At 33.9% G+C, this 22249-nt stretch overlaps 1 protein-coding gene across 1 annotated transcript in view; it reads left to right on the top strand.

Moving 5' to 3' along the window:
* The window catches only part of Erbb4 (erb-b2 receptor tyrosine kinase 4), a 1004487-nt gene that overhangs the window by 714468 nt on the left and 267770 nt on the right, over positions 1-22249 (top strand). The window contains exons 8-12 of the mRNA XM_051190418.1: positions 1856-1969; positions 3594-3720; positions 10095-10168; positions 12103-12193; positions 14914-15113. Coding sequence (XP_051046375.1) covers positions 1856-1969; positions 3594-3720; positions 10095-10168; positions 12103-12193; positions 14914-15113 — 606 coding nt within the window. The remainder of the gene's footprint in view (positions 1-1855; positions 1970-3593; positions 3721-10094; positions 10169-12102; positions 12194-14913; positions 15114-22249) is intronic.

Below are 22249 nucleotides of genomic sequence, written 5' to 3'. Positions count from 1 at the left end.
CAATTGAAAGCCCTTAAGTGCTGTTAAGAAGTAACACTAAGACCACCTGTAGACTGCTCACTAGGCTCTGTTTGCCAACCTCAACTGTCTTTGGGAAGAAGATCATTTAGCTTCTAAACACAGGTCTAAACTCCCCATTTGAGCATCCTGAAATCTAAAAGCTCAACTTATTGAAGAAAAGAGAGAAGGGTCAGGCTTCAGTGCACCCAACAAAGAGTTATTTGTGGTGGTCATTCTATGACAGAAAACTTGCATTTTCTACATGAGTCAACCCCTGATGAGTTGTACATGTTCCTTATATTATTATATTGTTTACTTCCATGCTGTTGCAATTAGAACACCTGACAGAAACAATGTAAGAGGAGAAAGGTTCATTTTTGTCTCATGGTGTCTGAGACTTCAGTCCCTCATAGAGCAAGGATTGCATGCAGTGCCTTGTAGTGGAAACTATAGCAAACACTCTCCTCTTTCATCAAGAGTTGGCCAAAGGCAGGTAAGAAGCAAAGTTTTGTAATCTCCCAAAATCTTCTGGTAATAATCTCCTTGCAAGCCACAGTGCTTACCTTTGAAAAGGGCCACAGGCACAGGCAAAAGCTGGAGGTCTGGTGTTTCAAGTATGATATCATATGGAACATTAAGGATTACTAACCATACAATTTTATACCCTGGATCCTCTGCTTCTCAGAACTTCCAATCTTTCTTCTCACAGTACAACCTAGTGCTTTTGAGTCACTTTTTATCCATACAAAGTGATTTGGCTGTTACTGACTACCTAGAAAATGTCTCATTAGAAGCTTAGTTCATACCTGACTTTTAGTCTTCCACTACCTTGTTTTAGTGCCCTCCTTCAAGCATGGCATCATCAATCCTGACCCTTGATGGGGTTCTCTGCTATCTATTAGGTCCTTAAAACATTTTAGAAGCTGATTGCTAATTGGTATACAATTCTGTGCCATAGAGGACATACACTGGCTCTCAAAATCTTAGAGGTTTTTCTAGGCTGAACTTCATAACTATGTATGGCATTTATACCCACCATAGATGAAATATCACAGATGTACTTGGATTGTATGGCCCATGAAGCAGAACTATTAAGGCCACATTTTTCTTCTGCTTTGGACACATTCCATGTTTGGAAACTTTCATAGAATTGTACATAGGTTCAGACCAGTATTCAGGGATGATGACTACATTACAAACCAGACTGTTCTTGTAGACATCATGTCTCTCTATTCATGCTAGATCTAGATGCAGTGAATCATTCTTTATTTGAAAGGGATGGTCCTGGAACCTCACAGATTGCTGGTTTACTAAGCATGTCACCAAGTCTAAGTAGTAAGATGCCCCTCATCTAGTTGTATACCTTTGCTAAAGTGGTGTCTTTCAAATTTTCACTGTGTCAAAAAGGCTTAACAGTGCTCCAACATCTCTTCTTGGATTTGAACTGCACTCTCTTGTTCCAAGGCAGTTTAACATGAGCTTCAATTGAGCTTCATGAACTTGATGTATTTTAGACTTCCAACTAGAATAACATCATGAAATGAAGTGTAACTATTGAGAAATACAAATTAAATGCAATCTAGTTTCCTAAGTCAATAAAAGAAATCACTCTATCTTGGGGGCAATTTGGGATGTGGAGCAGTAGCCAAGCACATATTCATTCTTAGCACAAACTGCTCTTGGAGTGGCACTCAGGAGTTCGAGATGCTGTTTCAGGTTTGCGTATTTGGAGAAGGATTTGTTTTATGGAAAGAGACATATACATTGTCAATGATGCTGTTTTAAAATCATAAACTATCTTCTTTTAAACTTGATGGTTTAATATTATTGTCTGTTTGAATTTTTTTTTAATAAGATAACTTCGTGGTAGATTCCAGTTCCTGTGTGCGTGCTTGCCCTAGTTCCAAGATGGAAGTAGAAGAAAATGGGATTAAAATGTGTAAGCCTTGCACTGACATTTGCCCGAAAGGTGAGTGATGCTTAGAGTGTTGGGGTACAACAGGGCCTTGCCAATGTCCTTCTTGTACTTTTGTTTGTTGTGTTGGGTTTATGGGTTTTGTTATTTTCTTGTGTTATCTTGGTTGTTTGTTGAGACAGGGTTTCCCTGTGTAGCCATGGCTGTTCTAAAATTTGTTCTGTAGACCAGGCTGGTCTGGAACTCAGAGATCTGCCTTCCTCTGCCTTCTCAATCCTGGGAATAAAAGTTCAAAGCACACCCCTGAACTTCATGTACTTTGGCCAATGGGACTAGCTTCTGAGAAAATAATTACCCTCCCACAATAGATGACTAACAATACACACACACACACACACACACACACACACACACACACACACACACACCACATATACACACTTGTATAATTTTGTTGTTCTAAAAAATATGGCTAGTAGTGGTTTAGATTGACCTTGAATTATACCAACAGATTGTCCAGACAAAAAACCAGGATCAGAGAAATCAAAGGATATTTTTTTTTCCTTTTTAAAATTATTTGCAGTTCTAGAGATTGAACCAATAGCATTAATCATTCTAGGCAAGTACTCTGGAATCCACCATATCCCTATCCAGTAGCCTAAACTATTAGAAGTTTTGCATAAAACAAGAATCCACTAGGTACTTAGTATCACATAAACTATTTCCACACAAAAGGGGTCTGTAAAGGGAAGAACTACACAGCATTGACTCTCTATGTCTTATAACTATATTTTAACAGATGTATGCAGTAACAAGAAATTTATTGTAAGTGTTAAATCAATGTCATGGATAATTTGTGCTGAAGAATTTTTGTGAAGAAAGACATCTTATCTAGGCCTGAATGCTTGAATTCCTCATCAGAAGGAAACCATTAAACAGGATGAAAGTAGCCTTCATATCTCTCAAATGTTAAGCTATTGAAGTACTAAGGTTAGGAAAGGGGAAATCTCACACCTTTAGACTACACACTTTTGTGTGCGAATGTCTTCCTCCCTCCCTTTCTCCTTCCTTCCTTCCTTCCCTCCCATCATATATATATATCTCATACATACTGTGTGTATGTGTGCACTTGTATGTATTTTAGGATTTGATGAATTTTGTCTTTTTGCTTTTACTTTAATTTTTCTTGAGTTTGGGGAGTGAATAAAAGAGAGAGAAAATAGAATTATTTTAAACTAATAAGGGAGTAGGATCAGTACTACTGAATTTGCTCAGCATATCAGCATATATATTGCCTTGTAGTGCCAAAGGAATGAATGAATGAATGAATGAATGAATAAACAAACAAACAAACAAACAAATAAAAAAATCAGTTGAGCTTGGTGTCTCGTGCCTTTAAAATTCCAGCACCCCTTTAATCTTAGTACTCTGGAGGTAGAGACTGGCAGATCTCTGAATTTCAGACCACCCTGGTCTACAAATTTAGTTCCAGGACAGCCACAGCAACATAGGAAAGCCCTATCTTGAAAAACCAAAAGTAATTAACTTTATCTTTTAGGGGGAAAGGGGTATTTTTATATATTGAAATAAATGCTCTTACTTTGATAATGAAGAGCACAATGATATATGTGCTAAGAATATGGTATGCAGCTGTTTACTCTGAATCTTGCCTCTATAGCTTGTGATGGCATCGGCACGGGATCATTGATGTCAGCTCAGACAGTAGATTCCAGTAACATTGACAAATTCATAAACTGCACGAAGATCAATGGGAATCTCATCTTCCTCGTCACTGGGATTCACGGGTCAGTATTCACATTTGTACAGTATTCTTCTATGAAGTGAAGGCGTTACTTCACTTACATGGAGTTACCTTAACACTCCTTCCAGCTACAGTAGTGGACAACCCACCAGGCATGGCAGGGACACTGCCTTTCTGACTGTGGTCAGAAGTTAGGTATGACAATGAGAATTTGTAATTTAGCTTAAATGTGCTTTGAGAGCCATCTCTTAAAACTCATTATCTTAGCAAGCTCAGGTTTTAGGGGCTTCCAGGTTTTAGGGAAATGCTCCTAACACATAAAGTGAGGAATTCACTTTGATTTTGTAACACATTAATTCAAAACAACATATATCCCCCCCAAAAAACTCACATGAAAGCAACTCTAAGCATTTGACATAAAATTAAGTTGAATTTCTGCAAAGACGCTTTTAAAAATTCACTTTGTTCTCATGTATTCTTCTCTCTTTCTATTTCTCTTATATGAGGAAATTAGCAACACTATAAAGTGGATTTTACTTTGGTAATAAAAATTCTTACATTATCTGGGGTCCTTCATTACAGAACCGCCTGCTGGCTTTAACAGGGGAAATAACCAAGTTTGTATTCTTTGTGTAATAAAAACGTCAATAGTTGTACTTTGCATTTTATCTATTTGTCTATATTACTACTTAATCTCTAAATATTAGTGCTACAGGCTACAAATAAAGACTATCAGTCACATATTTTAATTCAGACTCTTACACTGAACATATATCACATCATTTCTGGAAGCAAAATAGCTTAACACATTATGAATAAATATTCCCAAGTAAGAACATGAGCAATGTGACAAAGTATTTATCTTCATTCAAACAAATTATTATTTATGGTGTTGCATACAACATTAAAACTACAGTTTTTAATGTGGCCTCTTGTCATGTCCTGTAAATGTATCTTATGTCCAGTTTGTTACTTTTAGCCAAACCAAATGTTTTCCTAAAATTAATATTTCTAAATTCCATTAAAAAACTTGGTAATTCTCAACCCACATTCACATATGACAATGACGTGTTGAACTTGAGTAACCCTCACCTTTTTGAGATGGGATCCTTTATATTCACTTTACTGAAGTCACCACGGTTCCTCTGATGTCATCTGCATTGTTGACCTAACAGATTTAGCCTATTGGATAGGATACTTGGGCCAATATTTACTTAATTTATAATTCAATGAGTACATGACATCCAAAAAATGACATATGAATATGTTAATATTACTTTTAAACCATTTATCCCTACAGCAAAGAGAGCATCTGCTAGTTATATTATTTGTGGATGCAAGAAATAAGAGGAAGGCACTTGGTGCCCAGTGCTTCCTTCAGCATGGACAATGTATTAGTTAGTTTTTCCTTCTTACTGTAATAAAACACCCTGGTAAAAGCAACTTAAGGGATGACATGTTTATATTGGTACAGAGTCAAAGCACAGCTAACACAACAAGGAAGTCATGGCATAAGGACCTTGAGCCACAAATGACATTGTATAAATGGCTTACTCTTTCCTTTTCACTCCCAGAACTCTGGCCTCTACAACTTTTCAAGTTGGTCTTGCCACCTACCCTGATGTAATCAAGACAGATACTCACAGGGATACCCAAAGGCAAACTCAATCTAGGTGTGCTCGGAGATTCATCTCCAGGGTGATTCTAGATCCTCTAACATTGATATTAGCCATCACAGATGTGGTAAACACATAGTCTCAAGACTTCAGCACTCAGTCTGGAAATACATCTCTTGAATTGAATCACCTTAGACAGGTTTTGACATTGTCAAGCTCTAACATCATATATTCATATGTGTGTGTTCATGAAGCATTTGCATCTTATTCTTATTAAATTCATAATAAAAATCTATAGAGATATTATACCCTTTTAAATAAACAAATTTTTAAAATTATTGTAATTTCTAGTCATAATAAAAAATATGAAAATGTCTGGTGTGTTTACTAGGTGTTGTTAGAAAAAAATTCTCAACTTCTGCCTAAAATAAAAATGTAGATTTATGAGAAATTATATTAAAAGTCATTCTGTTATAAGATGTGCAGGAAAATGAAGTTCATACAAATAGTCAAAAACTGAAATAGAAAATAACTAACCATACCTGTTACATACAACACACATACACACACACACACACACACACACACACACACACACACACACTAGAGTAGAGAGAACTAAGCTTCTTTGAAGTTGGAACATGGTTAGGGAATTACACAGAAATGATGACTCAGTATACAGTTAGCCCATCTGAAGTTGTCTCTGGTACAGCTTTGTTAAGATTGTAGGGGACATGGGGAAATCCTTTGCTCTAATATGATTTTAACACCATTGTCCTTGGGTTATTATTAAATCCTAATTATTATTACAACTAAAATATTCCTGTAAATGCCTCAAATTCCCTTCAGTGGAAAGCACTGAGAAACACTGAAAAATATTACAGTAGTAAAATAATTATTAAAAGTGAGCTGCCTATCATCAAAATTCTTTGAAATAATGTCTGAGAGAAAATTGAAAATTAATGATTTGGGGAGGCTTAGCATAAGTAATTTAGTACTGTATCATCAAAGAACAGTTTGGAGAAGCTATGTTGTTTATGAGGATTTTACATATTCATATCACTCCAAAGTGAGGTAATAGTCTTCAGACAATTACAAAACAAATGTAAAGAATTATCTCATGGGCTCAATGTGTTATACGATAGGAATCACATGCAAAATACAAAACTTTAAAGTTCTCATTCTATGTGGACTGTAATATCACTAATTCATTCAAGTGAAAAAGAATTGCCTAGAAAAATCACCATGGACAACAAGTCAAAAGGTAAAAGGTTGTCTTTAAAATAAACTCAACAAAAGACAAATGACATAGTTTATGTAGGTGACCTGATCCAGACTAGCATTGGGTTTGAATAGCACGTACATGATGGATGGTATGAATGGAGCTTGGTGAGTTCTCTTTCATGTCAAACCCTCGCTTTCCTCCCGTGAAAAACTGAGAAATAGATTGATAATAAATAGTTCTTCTGGCTGTTTGGGTGAATAAATCAAAAAGTATTGTGATTTGTTCAGCCCCATAGCATTAAAATCTTAATAGATGTGGTCCAAAAGGTAAGTAGAGTGGAGAGATGAATATGGCAAAGGAAAAAAACAAACAAACAAACAAAAAATACTGAAAACAGATACAGGCGGCAGAAAATAAAATACTCTTTGACTACTTTTAGTTTATAGCTTAGAAAAGTGTTAAACAAATATTACTTTAAGGCTTAACTCAAGTCTTTTTTAGACTATCTTTGAAAGCAAATAAAGGCGATTTTTTTTTTGTTTTGTTTTTTTGCTTTTTTGTTTTTTTAGGTATGACACAGTTCTTAGTTCAGATGATCAATTGTCCTTAATCATATCATTGAAACCTGAGGTACTTTAAAGTTGAGAATGTTGTGTCTGGAGGAAAATATATATGGCATGTTTCAAGACAAATCTATGTGAAATATGATATATCCTCCACTCTTATTTTCATGCCCAAATGAGCCATATATTCCAATGCCTTTCCCATTCATTTTATGAAACTATAACTATAAAGACATTTGAATAGATCTAAACACACACACACACAGACACACATACAGGAGTGGTGGTTTATTAAGACTGTGTGTATATGTATATGTTTGCCTGTCGAGAGAGAGAAGAAAAGGAGGGCACACTAGATTTTAATAGTGACTACTATAGATATTATAAACAGTAAACATTTAGTAAATAAAATGTTTTATATATTTTCAATACTATTACTCTCAATATATTTATAGTGACTTTTAATAGGATACTATTATTCATTGACACAGTTGTTTATGATGTAGTCAAAAGTCATAATTAAATCATATTTTATTCAGAAACAATTTTTTTTCAAAAAATACAGTCTTGGAAATTTGTCAATTAAATTTTTGTATTTAAATGATCTATAGAAAGTTAATTGGCGTGTTCAAATCATGCCATAAAATTGTCTTTACAACAAATGGAAAATTAACTCATTTCCTTAATTGGAATGAGAAGTACAGGCATGCAAAGTGTCCAGAGTTATTAAAGAACTATGACTCTCATCCTTTGTCTTGACATTGATCATAGGCATGTTCTTACAGTGACAAGGTGATCAAAGTAGGCTAGAATTGTGTCACAGAAAGGGACTGATGAGAAAAGATTTTGATGTCAGGTCACAATAGTAGCAGATGCTATAAGTCACACCTAGAATTTTCTTTCTATGCTGAATGATATTTTGGATTACCAAACACAATGACAGGAGAGTCATAATGTTCTTTTATATGGCTCTGTATTTAGGTAGAAAAGCAATTTTAAGATATTGTGTATCTCTAGTGGCATCTCCAGTGGCATTAGGATGAAACTCCCCAGAAGTACTTTGAAGTTGATAAAAGGAATTCTGTCAACTTATTTTACAGGACTCTTGAATCTCTAAAATTAAGTATATAAAATGTCTGTGGTCCATTGGGCTTCAGTTAACTGCTTCAAATTAATTTCATTCCTGGAAACCTAGAAATATTCTGGCATGACTTGGTCTGATTCCATTTTTGTGAGCTTGCCCTGAATTCTAATTTTTTTTTTTTTTTTTTTTTTTTTTTTTTTTGTGAAGCCAGAATGTTTGCATTTATGGCCAGTTGTATGCTGTCTTTCATGGCAGAGCAATGTTAAAAAGCCATTCCCCAATTTCAGAGCTCATATTTCATCTACTTAAAAGGGCTTTGCACATTAAAAGATGGACATAGAATTCAAGAATATTAAAGTATGCTAAGAAATATTGTTTTCTGGATATGGCATGAATGTTATACACATGAACTTTTAGCTGCTGATATTACCTGTACAGAACCTGCACAATATCAAGCTAGTTTAAAAAAAACCCAACATGGAGTTATGACAGATTATTAGCTGTGGAGGCAGATGTTATAAAAGGCTGCTGGAGAGGGAGAGTTACGTTTCTTTGGAGGGATTGCCACTGTTATTTTGGCCCTTGTTACAGTGGATGATCCCACAATTGTGTGTATATGAATTGGACTCAGTATATTCAAACGTTTTATATCAAAAGAGATGTCATGAAGTTTCTAGGTAGATATATTGGATGGATTGGGGAGGAAATTGGGAAAGAAAGAATAGGAGTTTATGCAGGAAATTTTCAAACAATAAACAAAAATTAATTTTAAGAGATGATACAAAAGTTTGTCAAATAGAACAAATAATTTTGTATGAATGAACATTAAAAGAATGGTCATACGCAACACAAATATGTGCATATATATGTGCATATATACACATACATGCAATTATTCGCAAATGTATGGAAGTGCATTTGAGAGAGAAAACATACAACTTTTTGAGTACTTTACATTTAGGCTTTAAGATTCTAAGAGATACTCATAAGACACTGAAAATATTCAATAGAATTTTTTTGTGTGTGTGAGTTATAGAAAAAATGTGCCTGTGCTTTCTCAGTCTCAGCAGTATCTAGCACCATAGTTTCCTACAGCAATGCACACAAAGTTAGTAGTACTTTGCATTGATTGCATTTCTTAGTTTGAAAAGTGATTTAATAAAGCAAAGGTTTTCTAAAGAGATGATATAGTTCTCAGTGTGGGACTATATGCTTGCTAATAAGCCATGTTTGGAAAGCCAGCATCAGAGGGTTTGATAGTTCCACCTGAAACTCTTAGTTTATAAAAATAAAGCTCTTTCAAACCCATCATCCCATGGGTGAAGACTGCTGTTTCCAGCAGCAATGCCATATGTCTACTGGTTTGTTGTGGTTTTATAAAGTATCTTGGTTTATGTCCCTCTTAAGATTGTATGAAGAAATTGCTGTATTCTGTGTTTTCTGCACACAAAATACAAGTTTTCACAAATGGATACCAAAGATAAGTGTTCACAGGAAGAATAAAACTCATTTAAGTGTTATATACCCCTAGAAAACCTGAAGTTCATTCTTCTTAGAAAGTTCAGTATCTCATCCTGGAGAGCCTTTTAAAGTAATAAAAAATTAAATAAATGCTATATGTTCTCATATTACTTTAGTTATTTAGATGATTTATTATTATGTTGGACTTAATATTAAAGTATGTAATTGTTTTGCATGTTTTGCATATTTACCTAAAAGATTTTTTGAAGATGAAAACTGAAAATAATCTGTTAGCTGTTTTTAAATGACAACATTAGAAATTTCAAAGTACTGAATATTCATAAGGAAGGGTACTTTAGAAATATTCAAAAATTTTAAATTATATGCATTATTTAGATGTGAACAAATATTTCCTCTTTTAAACTAACCAGTTTAAACTAGGCTGCATCTCTTTTTTTTATTTTCCAGGGACCCTTACAATGCAATAGAAGCCATAGATCCAGAAAAGCTGAATGTCTTCCGGACAGTCAGAGAAATAACAGGTACTTTAAAAAATTATATATATATATATATATATATATATATATATATATATACAAACATATATATATATATATAAATATGTTGCCATAAGCTACATGACCTGTTTTATAAACACAATGTTTATAATAGCTATTCAATTTTTCAGTTATATTTTGTAAAATCTCACATGATTTTGAATATTCATTAGCTTTTGTATTTTGAAACCAGTATAATTATATAAACTTTGAAATATTGTTAATATGTTTACAAATATCAAAGGATCTTTGATTCTTAAACACTTGTTTTGAAATTTGTTTTCTCGTAAGAATTACATTTTAATACAGAAAATATATAGCACTCATTTGGCATGATATTTTTTGAGCGTTCACTATTTTTAAACATTTTAAATAACACTTATGGGTTCATAAATATTAATCAAACATGAACGTGGCATCACAGAAAATAAAACTTGATGAGATAGGTCAGGGATAATCACAAATAGCTTAGATTTCTATATAAATACAGATGTGTGTTGCTGTTGTTATTTCTTTGCTCTTACTCTTTGCTTTTTTATATAATTCTTATTTAAATTAAAAACAATCTTATTTTCCATACCAATTCCAGTTACCTCTCCCTCCACTCCTCCCATTCCATCCACAATCACAACATCTCATTCCCCATTTACTCCTCAGGGAGAGTAAGGCCTCTTCTTGTGGGAATCATCAAAGTCTGTCACATTTGGGGCAGGATCTAGACCCTCCCCATTGTATCTAGGCTGAGAGATTATCCTCCCATAAGGAATGGGCTCCCAAAGATCATTCATGCACTAGTGATAAATACTGGCTCCAGGGGCCCAATAGACTGCCAAAGCCCACCCCCCCCCCAACTGACTTAAACCCATCTTCAGGGATCATGGTTCAGTTTTATGAAGGCCCCAGAGCTGTGTGTCTGGAGTTCACTTGCTCATGTCAGCTGTTTCTATGGGTTTCCCCAGGATGGTTTTGACTCCTTTGATCATCACTCCTCCTTCTTTACAACTGGATTCCAGGGGTTTGGCTCAGTACTTAGCAGTTTAATCTCTGTGTCTGCTTCCATCAGCTACTGAGTAAAGGCTCTAGGATGGCATTTAAGGTAGTCATCAATCTCAATATAAGGAAGGGCATTTAGAGTAGTCTGTCCACTATTTCTTATATTGTTAGTTGGTGTCATCTTAGTGGATACCTGGAATTTTCCCTTGTGGCAGGTTTCTTGTTAAGTCCATTACAGTTCCCTCTATTAAGGTATTTCTTTCCTTGCTCTCATCTGTTCTTCTGCCAACTTAACCTTCCTGACCCTCATGTTTTCCCCCAACCCCAGTTCTTTCTCCTAGCTTACTATTGACCACTCAGCTCTTTATTAGACCATCAGTTTTTTAGACAGTGAAAGAATAATAGCTTCACAGAGTTTAGCAAATGCAGCCTAAACAAAAGCAACACATCTTTACATCATTAAACAAATTGTTCCAGAGCATTAACAGAAGTAACACACTTTAAGATAATATTCTACAACAGATGTGATAGTATGTAGATAAACGGTAAAGGAATTCACAGAAATTTTTTCGTATTTTTCTCCTTAATTGGATAAAAATTCTATGTGTATGTATCTACCACATTAAATTGTATTATTTCAATATTTGACCCGTACATGTTTATGACTTCTTGAGTGTTAGAAACATAGCTTCTTGGTCCTATGCTTTGACATCAAACATTTATTAGGTTTTTACTCCAGAAACTCATAGAATTATACTTAATCACAAAAGAGTAAGTATATGATGGCTACTTTGAAAGTCATTTTCATTATCTTTTGCTTACTTACTTCCCAACTGTCAATATATTTTCATCATCTTTGGACAATAATTAGCACTGCCATTGGAACATAGTACCATGTATTACTTCACTTTCCTAACTCCTTACAGGTTTCCTAAACATACAATCCTGGCCTCCAAATATGACAGATTTCAGTGTTTTCTCCAACCTTGTTACCATTGGAGGACGAGTGCTCTACAGGTGGGTGAATGTGTTCCACACTTTATGCTGCACAAATACAAGGAAGGGTATCACAAGTTCTTAAATGTTAAAAAAAATCAACCATACTGATCTCCTGATTAATTCCAAATATTAGACTCCTGAAGTAATTCCTTGTGTGATATGAAACACATAGAATTCATAGTTGATTTTCAATGGCTTTGTGCCAATGCTGATATTAATATTTTTTTTAGGTAAGAAGTCTGTGATATGACCTGTAGAACTTTATGTACCCTATTTTAACTTTATTATGTTAAAGCATATACTTAGATGACTCATAAATGATGTGGGTGCTTAGAAATTGAATATTGTACCTGGAGGGTAGAGCTGAATTTCTTATGAGAATTTTTGTACCATACATCTGGTGTTGATGTTACTGGGGTAGGTCCACTTTTTTTAGTGTTGAATAATGAATGTAAATGTCAGAAGGATATTGTTAGCAAATATTAATGTCAATAGCTTAAATTTATTATAAAATGAGCCTTAGTAAGTCTGTACTTTTATAAAAGGTTTGTTTAAAATTGTATCAGTTAAAGTTGACTATTTAGACAAAAACAAAAGATACAGCTCCTAGTTTTGAAAAGCAGTACATATTCGAAAAAAATGTTCAACATCCTTATCTAATGGGGAAAAAATGGAGGTTAGTGCCATCACTCCAGTCAGAATGCAAATCATTGAGAAAATAAAAGATATTAAATGATAGCAAGCATGAATGGAGGAGAACAGAATTCTACATTGATAGTAGAAATGTAAACCAGTATACCAACAAGAGAAATCATTGTTTGGTTTTTCTACCACCAAAACAATAGCACTGTAAATCATGTTATACACTTCTTAAGTATATCCCCAATGTTATTAATTGGTTATGTTACATACACATATACATTTATTGAAGAAATATATATTATATAATAACCAAATTGGGAAATGGGTTGGCCTGTCAATAGTGCGTGGCTAAATAAAATGTATATAAGACAATATTGTATGAAATACAAATGTGAATAGAATAAGTCTAACAGGACCCTAACCCTAGACAACCAACCAATCAACAGCTGTGAAGAGTGGGAAAATCACTGTTCTCCAGAGATAAACCACTAATAGGTTATCAAATCCCATGTGTTCAACCATAAACACATATGGATGTGAGCAACACTAGTGGACCACACATGATATATATGTGTATAAATATTATACACACATATATGGATAAAACAATAATATTTAAATAAAATGAATTCACAAGATGATATAGTAACAAGGAATTAAAAGTGTGAAGTTTGGAGGTCAAATATGATACTCCATATGAAATTCTTAGAAAATAATAATAAAACAAGTGTAAAAGTTGTATAAATACATAAACACACACACACACACACTAAATTAGAATCCTACCATATTAAAGCATAATCATTTTCTCATATATAGGAAATGCATGGTACTGAGCATTATGTAAAAGAAAATAAACTGTACCCCAAAAGGCAAACATTATATTTTCTTCAATCAAAAAGATAAATAGATAGATAGATAAGACTACGTTAGATAAATAGATATGACTAGAATAGGGACTATTTGAAAAGAAGAGATAGAAAACTGAGCATGGAGAGCAAACAAACTGAGGAAAAATGAAGGCACACTATGTGTGTTAGAAGATGCCACAATGAAAGCCATTAAAATTATAGAAAGGGTTTAAAAAGAACTTAGTAAAAAAGATAATTAGGTCTTAAATTTATTCAAGTGCTACATGCAAACAAGATTTATTATCCATTGGATAAAATATTAATCACACCAAGAATTACAATTATACAGTAGCCAATGATTCAGCTGTTCAGGAATGAAGGGAAAAAAATAAACCATAAATAATTAAGGATCCATTTTTATAATTTAACATCATTTGTTTTTTATTAAGAACAATTATAAATATTAAAACCAAGAGTATTTAAAATTATAAGTGAAACTAGAGCTTGTATTTACCAAAGGATGATCAATACCACTTAGTTGATTGAAGTACAGGTGTGTGGAAAGTATAATTTAAACACAATAGAATATGAAACAAAATGTTGCTTATGTTGTAATAGAAGGAATTTCCACTTGATCATTCTTTCTCTTGAGTAGATTAAATTTCAGAGTCTTTCCAAACTATCTAAACTTCTTCAGTATCTTTTATTTTAAACTCTTAGTTTTTTTCACTCTTTGTATTTCTAATCTTTTTAAAATATATTCTTCAAACGATACAATTTCTGGTTTCTGATACTCATAAATTAAATCTAAAAGGCTGAGTCATTTTTATGTAATATTTACCCTATGAAGCGTGTCTACTTTTACATAGTTTTAATAGAATTAACATGTTATACTGGGTAACTATAAAGACTTATTTATATTTATATTTATTCCATAAATATTTACTCTTAGTATGAAACCTCATTGTTGAGGAACACAAAATTTAGACTGACAAGATAAAGCACCAAGTCAGTATTTCAGTGGTAAAAATGCACATTGTCAGTGTTCATAATTATAAGAAATGGACATTGAAAATTGGGGAGTTAAATGATTATTAAAGTGATACCTGAGCACAGAATTGTCCATTCATTCTCTGTTTATGCTCCAATATTTTTATATTTATTGTGAGATGCTATGAACTTAGTGAATTTTACAGTATACTACATGAATTATTCACTAGCCAATTCCTCCTCTCTCATTTTCAGTGGTCTCTCACTGCTTATCCTCAAACAACAAGGAATCACTTCCCTACAGTTCCAGTCTCTGAAGGAAATCAGCGCGGGCAACATCTACATTACTGACAACAGCAACCTTTGTTATTATCATACCATTAACTGGACAACACTCTTCAGCACCATTAACCAGAGAATAGTGATCCGAGATAACAGAAGAGCTGACAATTGTAGTAAGTACACTACCCGTAACTTAAACAGCAACTTCTGAATAGTTGAAAATAACACCAGATTCGTTATCATTTAACCCAATAATGGAGAGACAGTGGTGATTATTGCATATTGTCTGTTTTCACATCCTGGCCAATATCTGGAGACCTCATCTGGAGATTTAGATTCCATAGATCTAATAGAACCTGGGCATTGAAAAGCATAATGAGCATGCCGGGTAATTCCATGGAACCCGCTATGACATCTGGGGAGGGCTGAGGAACCTGGATTGTGTTGCAAGATTGGCAAATGCTATTTAGAATTTTTCAGTCTTCGGGAAAATTCATTTTATAAATACACTTATATACAGATATACTTTTCTGATTCTCAGTGTTGTTTGTTACTTTTGCTCAGTTCCTTCACTTCATTTGTACACAAAGGAAACAGTTTCTATAGGCAGACTTCTGCATGATTTTCATCTAAATGGGGCAAAGATGCCCCATCATTAATAAATAGGCTAAACAAATATAAATATCTATAAACATTTATATTCATTAAAAATAAACTCAAGTTACTTTGTGAGAGCAAATGATTAGTAGAAGTTGTTTTAAAATTACAGAATTATGTAAAATTACATAATTTACATTTACTGAATTAAGTAGTTGGGAAATTAAGTTGGTAACTCCATCTTGTTTGAGCCGTAGTCTAAAGCATCTCAGATTAGCAACTTTCATAAAATGAAATTTGTGAGAAATCCACTTTTACTTTGCATGTTTTTGTTCCTTTAAAATATTTTACAGGGAAAGTGGAGATCTATGGCAAGAGCAGCTCTGGCTTTAGGTGAACTCCCATTATTGTAAATTCTGTGTTGCCACATAGAATCAGGAAATATTTCTACTAATGGAGCAATATATACATGGTTATATTAAATGAACCCTCGCTTTTCTGCACCTTACTTCATGCACTGTTGATTTTGAGAGGTGACCTTGTCTTTGCTTTCTGTCTCATAAGAAGTATCTTACTTTCCATTCCTCTGTGGGTACCTCCATGCCACAAAGTGTAAGATATATGGCATTAAAAAAGAATCCTTAATACAAACTTATAAATACTTATATAGTTCACAGTTACATTCTATATCTTTTTAATGTATCATTCCAAATTAAATCATTTTATACTATTTATTTATAATTGTTTGGTCATTACATAGACGACATTACATATGAAAGAACCAGAGACAACCTGTTATTTTTGACACAGTGAATTTTAATTTCCTAAAATCATTCATGTGTTATACATCATTTTTATACCTGGACATATGAAAGAAAATGAGAAGGAGAATACAGGAGAAATATATATGGAATACAGCAGAATTTTGCGGTAAAGCATACACTGTTTTTCTATTCTTCTCAGACTTACAAACTTTTGCATCATGCCAAAGGAAGCATATCACGAATTACAGTGATAATGGTAACACACTGAACATCTAAGTTCTCAAATTTTCAGTATTGGGGAAATTTCAATATGAGACTAAGTTGAGCTGTTTTTAAACCATGTGCTTATTTCTTCCTGTACACTTAGATTTGAAGTTTTAGGTTGGGGAAGAAATGAAGCAGTTAGAAGAAAGAATCTTGTTGCATTGTAGTACCAATTTTTTAATCTCTGACAGTTTTAAATAAGTGCTTTTATTGTGTGAAATCTATTTATCAAAATGTAGACTATAATCTCAGACCACAGTGAACCCACAGAAACATCACATGCATACATTTTCCCTAAAATCTATGAGTCTGGTGATATGAATTCAGAATTGATTTTACTGGTGTTCACAGTAAGTCTGCAGTGGGGGAGTGCTGTGACTAGACCCCTCCCATTATGCACAGTACTCTCTGAAAATAAGAGGTCCAATCATTTTCCTCCTTATAAAGGAACTGTATTTTTAGATATCCATTCTTTGTATCTTTGTATCTTTACAGAATATATGTATGAATATATACACATATTTGCTACAACACATAAGTATAGACAGAGACAGCTTGTATACCTATATTAATATGACCTTTCAACACATATTCAGAGGCAAGCATACAATACTTACATGTTTCTAGATGCATGCATATTGATGGTTCCTACACCATAAATACACTGATCCAACTCTGGGATGTTTGTCTATTTAAAAGGCAAGATTTTAAACAGATGATTTGGAGATGAGAATGTTTTTTTTAAAAAAATATGGACAAGGATCAAAGACTTCAACACATCCAAAAAGGGTGACAGTGGCATGGGCAAACTTTCCTTTTTTAAGTCAAAAAGCTCAAAGCATCCATGAGAATTGAAGAGAATGAGATTGAGAACTAACTGCAGCACATGAAAGACTGTATCACTTCCTGCCTCCACCCCCCCATGTGGTGATGCTGTTCCCTGGATGACAGTGGGAGAAATTCTAGCAGACTTTTCAGACTTCTTTTGAAGTTTCTGAAAAAACAAGAAGACATTCCTACATACAAACTGTACAGAGATGGATTTCATACCGACTTTTCAAAAACCCAGGTTATATTTGAGCTTGCATATTTCATTTCTTAGAAGCCATTATACAAGTGTAGTTAAATATAATTAGATAAAATTCCATTACTGATTTTTCAATATGGAAACAGCCTTTCCAAATTACAACTTTTATTATTAAATATGCAAAGCACTGAAACATTGGTAGAGAATATGTATTATTTTTTACCTGTATTCATTGGGGTTTCAGTTTCTGTGATAAAGCAACAGGGGCAAAAGCAAGTTAGGGAGGAAAGTGTTTATTTGGATTACATATGCTGGGTTGCATTCATTTTAGGAAAGCCAAGGCAGGAACTCAAATAGAGTAAGGATCTGGAGTCAAGAGTTGATGCAGAAGCCACAGAGGAAGGTGGCTTATTGGTTTCTTCTTCATACCTTAATTAACCTATTTTTCTATAGAACCCAAGTCCACCATCCCAGGGGTGGCACCACTCACAATAGACAGGCCCATCCCACACCAATAAGTAATTTAAAAATGCCCCACAGCTTTCACAGCCCCATCTTCTGAAGGCATTATCTTAATTGAGGTTCCCTCCTCTCAAATGACTATGTGACATTGACATAAAACTAGCCAGCTTAGTGCATGTGTAATTTTTATATGTATAGTAGTTAATGCCTCTTAATATTTAATAGAATCATTCTCTCTATACTTAAATAATGTTACATCACCTGTGTTTTGACTTAATTTATTATCAGAATCCTGTGTGCTGACTGGTGATGTATGATGTCTACCTTATTATTTTTAAGAGCTGAGCCATAGTCATATAAGAAATTATTTTTCCACTTTTGTATTAATATTATTGCTAACATAATACTTTTTCTAGGTCATAAAGCAATTTACATCATGGAATTATTTCCTTAGCCTAGAGACAAGTATAATTTTTGTGTTAGCTAATGTATAAAATAGTAACTTATATATGTCTATGTTGTCCTAAAAACTCCATCAACTAAATACTGTGTAATAGGAACACTTTGCCACTTCTTATAGTGATAGGAATTCACAGTTTTAAACATCAGTTATAACTAAGAAGAAAAAGAAATCTTTCATTGCACATGATTGGGATTCACACAGATTCACACTTAGAGAACATTGATCACATATCTTTCTCTTACATGTTACTTCATTTTGTTATGCCATTTTTTTCTATATTCAGGTTGCTGTTTGATATTCTTTGCTTTCTGATTTGAAGGATATTGCTGAAATTTTAATGCATTCATTTTCTGTTCTAAAATATATTGTGATTAACTTTCATTTTTCTGATGATTTTTAATAATCTTATTTGATAAACATTTTTTATTATTATCAAGTTAAGTGGTTGTCTTTTTCTAGCCATTCTTTTTTCTGTCTTTTGGAGTTTTTAATTCCTGTAAGTTCTGGTTCATAAATTACTTCATTGTAATCTCTTCGTCTCTCTAATCCAGATCCACCCTCCTTTTGGCTATCATTAGAAAACAAACAGGAGTCTACATGAATATAACATAAAATGAGAAGATAGGTTCAAACAAATTAACATAACAGGATAGGAAAAATGAACAAATAGAAGGAAAAGACATCTAACATGCCATTATGAGGCAAAGAAACTCCAAAGAAGCCTTTGAGTTCATAAGTTTATGTTGGTTGGCTATTGCTGCTGGGCTTCAGCCTACTCTTAAGTGGCTTGTTTCCTAGCATGCTACCTTTGAAGAAACTAACGTTTCAGTTGCAATTGATTATCAATTGTAGATAGCTTCCAAGTTAGGGATGGGAGCATGTGTTCATTTCCCTTTCAGCCCTACTTCCTAAACTGGGAAAGACATTTGCAGTTCCTGCACAAGCTGCTTCAGTCTCTGAAAACATCTATGTGTGTTGATCCTGATGATTTAGACAGCCTTATTTTCTTTTGTGTTGTCTTCCATCTCCTCTGGGTCTTACACTCTTTCTGCCATCCCTTCTACTGGATTTCCTGGTCCTTGAAGTTAGAACAGCATGAATAGATTAGAGGATTTGTGGCTGGTTTGGTGTTTAGTTGTTTTCCTTCATTATCATGTGGAATTCCTACACATGATGGAGTGGTATTCTGGTTAGGCACTAGCTCAAGTTCTCCATGTACATTGTCTTTAGCAATAAGACCTTGATGTCTTAGCAACAGCTAGCATTGTTTGGGGATTCCCTTTGACCAAATCTCAATTAGATATGACTCCTTCCTGGTACTGGAAAAGAACTGAAAGCTTGACTTTGAGACGTAAGACATCCAGTTCCAGTTATTGGTGTTGGTGTTTTTGTTATTGTTTTGTTGTTAGTTGTTGTAGTAGGTGTCTTTCATCTCTTTTGATTTGCTTGTCTGGAATTATTCATTTCCTGTATTTTTTCAGTTTTAGTTAACCTCTTTATGTGAATTTTCTTTCTAGCACCTTCAGCATGGCTGGTTTAGTAGACAGATATTACTTAATTTGGGTTTTACGATGAAATATTTTCTCCATCTATTGTGATTGAAAATGTTGTCAGTATAATAGTCTGTGCTAGCTTTTGTTGTCTCTTAGAGTCTGCATAACATCTCTCCAGGTTCATCTGTCCTTTAAAGTAGCCATTGAGAGGTCAAATGTTATTCTATAATATCTGTCTTTACATGTTACTTGATCCTTTTCACTTGCTTGCAGCTTTTAATATTCTGTCTCCATTTTGTATGTTTAGAGTTTTGATTATTATGTGCTTAGGAGATTTATTTTCTCATCTAGTCTATTTGGTTTTCTGAAGTTCCATGTTCCTTAGTAGGCATCTTTTTTTTTTTTTTTTTTTTTTGTTAAGGAAATTTTCTTCTATTATTTTCTGTTAATACTTTCTGCAGCTTTGTTCCAGGTTTTTTCTACTTTTGCTATTCCTATTGTATTCTTACACATTTTCTTGGTTTCCCAGATTTCCTGGCTGTTTTATACTAGGGATATTTTAGATTTACTTTTGCTTTAACTGAGGTATCCACTTCTCTTGTGTCTTTGATGCCTGAGAGTGTACGTTATATCTCTTGTATTCTGTTTGTGAGGCTTGTCTCTGAGTTTTTGTTCAAGTTCTTAATTTTTTATTTTTATATTTTCCTCAGTTTGGTTCTCTTTATTGATTCAATCTCCATTTTCATTTCTTGAGCTCTTTTATTCATTCCCTTCCACTGTTTGTGTTTTCCTGGATTACTTTAAGGGATTTGTTTACTTCCTCTTAAGGACTACTATCATATTAATAAAGGCTATTTTGAATTCTGTGTCTTCTTTTGAAGTCTGTCTTTTACTTCAGCTATCATGAAATATTCAATGTCTATTGTGATAAGGTTGCTTATTTCTAGTGGAAATATTTTGTCCTGATTATTACTGATTATGTTTTATGCTGGCATCTTTGGAATTTTTTTTAATTCTAGATGTTGGTATTTAGCCTTGTATATATTGAGTTGGTATTTTGTTCCTGGTCTTCTATTACCTTTTCTAGTTCTTAGGATAGTATGGTGGTTGTGCATTGCCTATAGGAAATTCTTTTAGGATTCTAATAGTTATTGTTCACATGGATTCCAGGTAAAATGAGTTTCTAGGTTTTAGGTTGGGGATGAGCTGGGAGGGGCTTAGGAGATCCATAGGAAGGAGAAAAGCAGGACTTTACCAGGATCTACTTTGTTTCCTGGCAATGGGATCAGAGAGGGAGGAGAGTCTACAACAGAGCTTGGGATGAGACTAGAGGGTTAGATTAGAAAAATCTGAATGTGATTTGAAAATCTATAGTCAGGCTACCTGCTTCCTGATCTGTAATGGTTTTGGGGTTCCCAGGAAATGCCTGCTGGAGATGGGGGTTGAGATTAAGTGATGTGTTAAGTGAGGGGAAGGAAGTTTGTAGGGAAGATACATGTAACCCATTGGAAATGTGGACAAGGGGTGGGTTGGCATCATCATGAGTGATAGACAAAGTACTTCAAAAAATCCACAATATATAAAGCTTAGGCAATAATTCAAGAGAAAATCCTGCACTGATAGTAAATGTGGTTTGGTTTTGTGTTTTACCAAAATACTAAAAAAGGCAGTCATCACTTGCTGTCCATGAGATCAGTTCTGGAAGTTCATCACAGCTCTAAAACTTGTAGCCAGGCATTTTCTTTTATACAAAATGGGAGAATACTTTTATATCCTTCACTATGCTTTCAATTATGTCTAAGATACTCATAATAAGTAATTCATTGTAACCACTGTGCAAATAAGTGCTATAGTATATATAGGGAATAAAAAAAATAGGGGATAATAATAACTACATATCTGTACCTGTTGAAAGTGAATGCAGCTGTTTGTCTTTTGATCTGAGGTTGATGGCATCTGCAGATTCCTAAACCTCAGAGGCAGATAGAAAGTGGTTGGCTGTATGCAATTTTATATTTTTCTATGTTTTCGTATTCCGGATATTTGGTCATATGAACTCTGTGTCACTGAGAATGCAGCAACCAATAGAAATTAAAAAACTGCAATTACTTGCTAATCACTAAACTCCTTGGATGGCCACATGACCTCAATTTTCAGTGAGCCACTGTGTGTTCTGTATTTAATTCAGAAGGAGTTGGGTGAGTAAAAAGGAAAGCATATGACAGAGACAGTGTCAGAA

This window comes from Phodopus roborovskii, unplaced genomic scaffold (genome assembly GCF_943737965.1).
Source record: "Phodopus roborovskii unplaced genomic scaffold, PHOROB, whole genome shotgun sequence".
NCBI lineage: Eukaryota > Metazoa > Chordata > Mammalia > Rodentia > Cricetidae > Phodopus > Phodopus roborovskii.
This window is presented reverse-complemented; position numbering and strand designations above follow the sequence as displayed.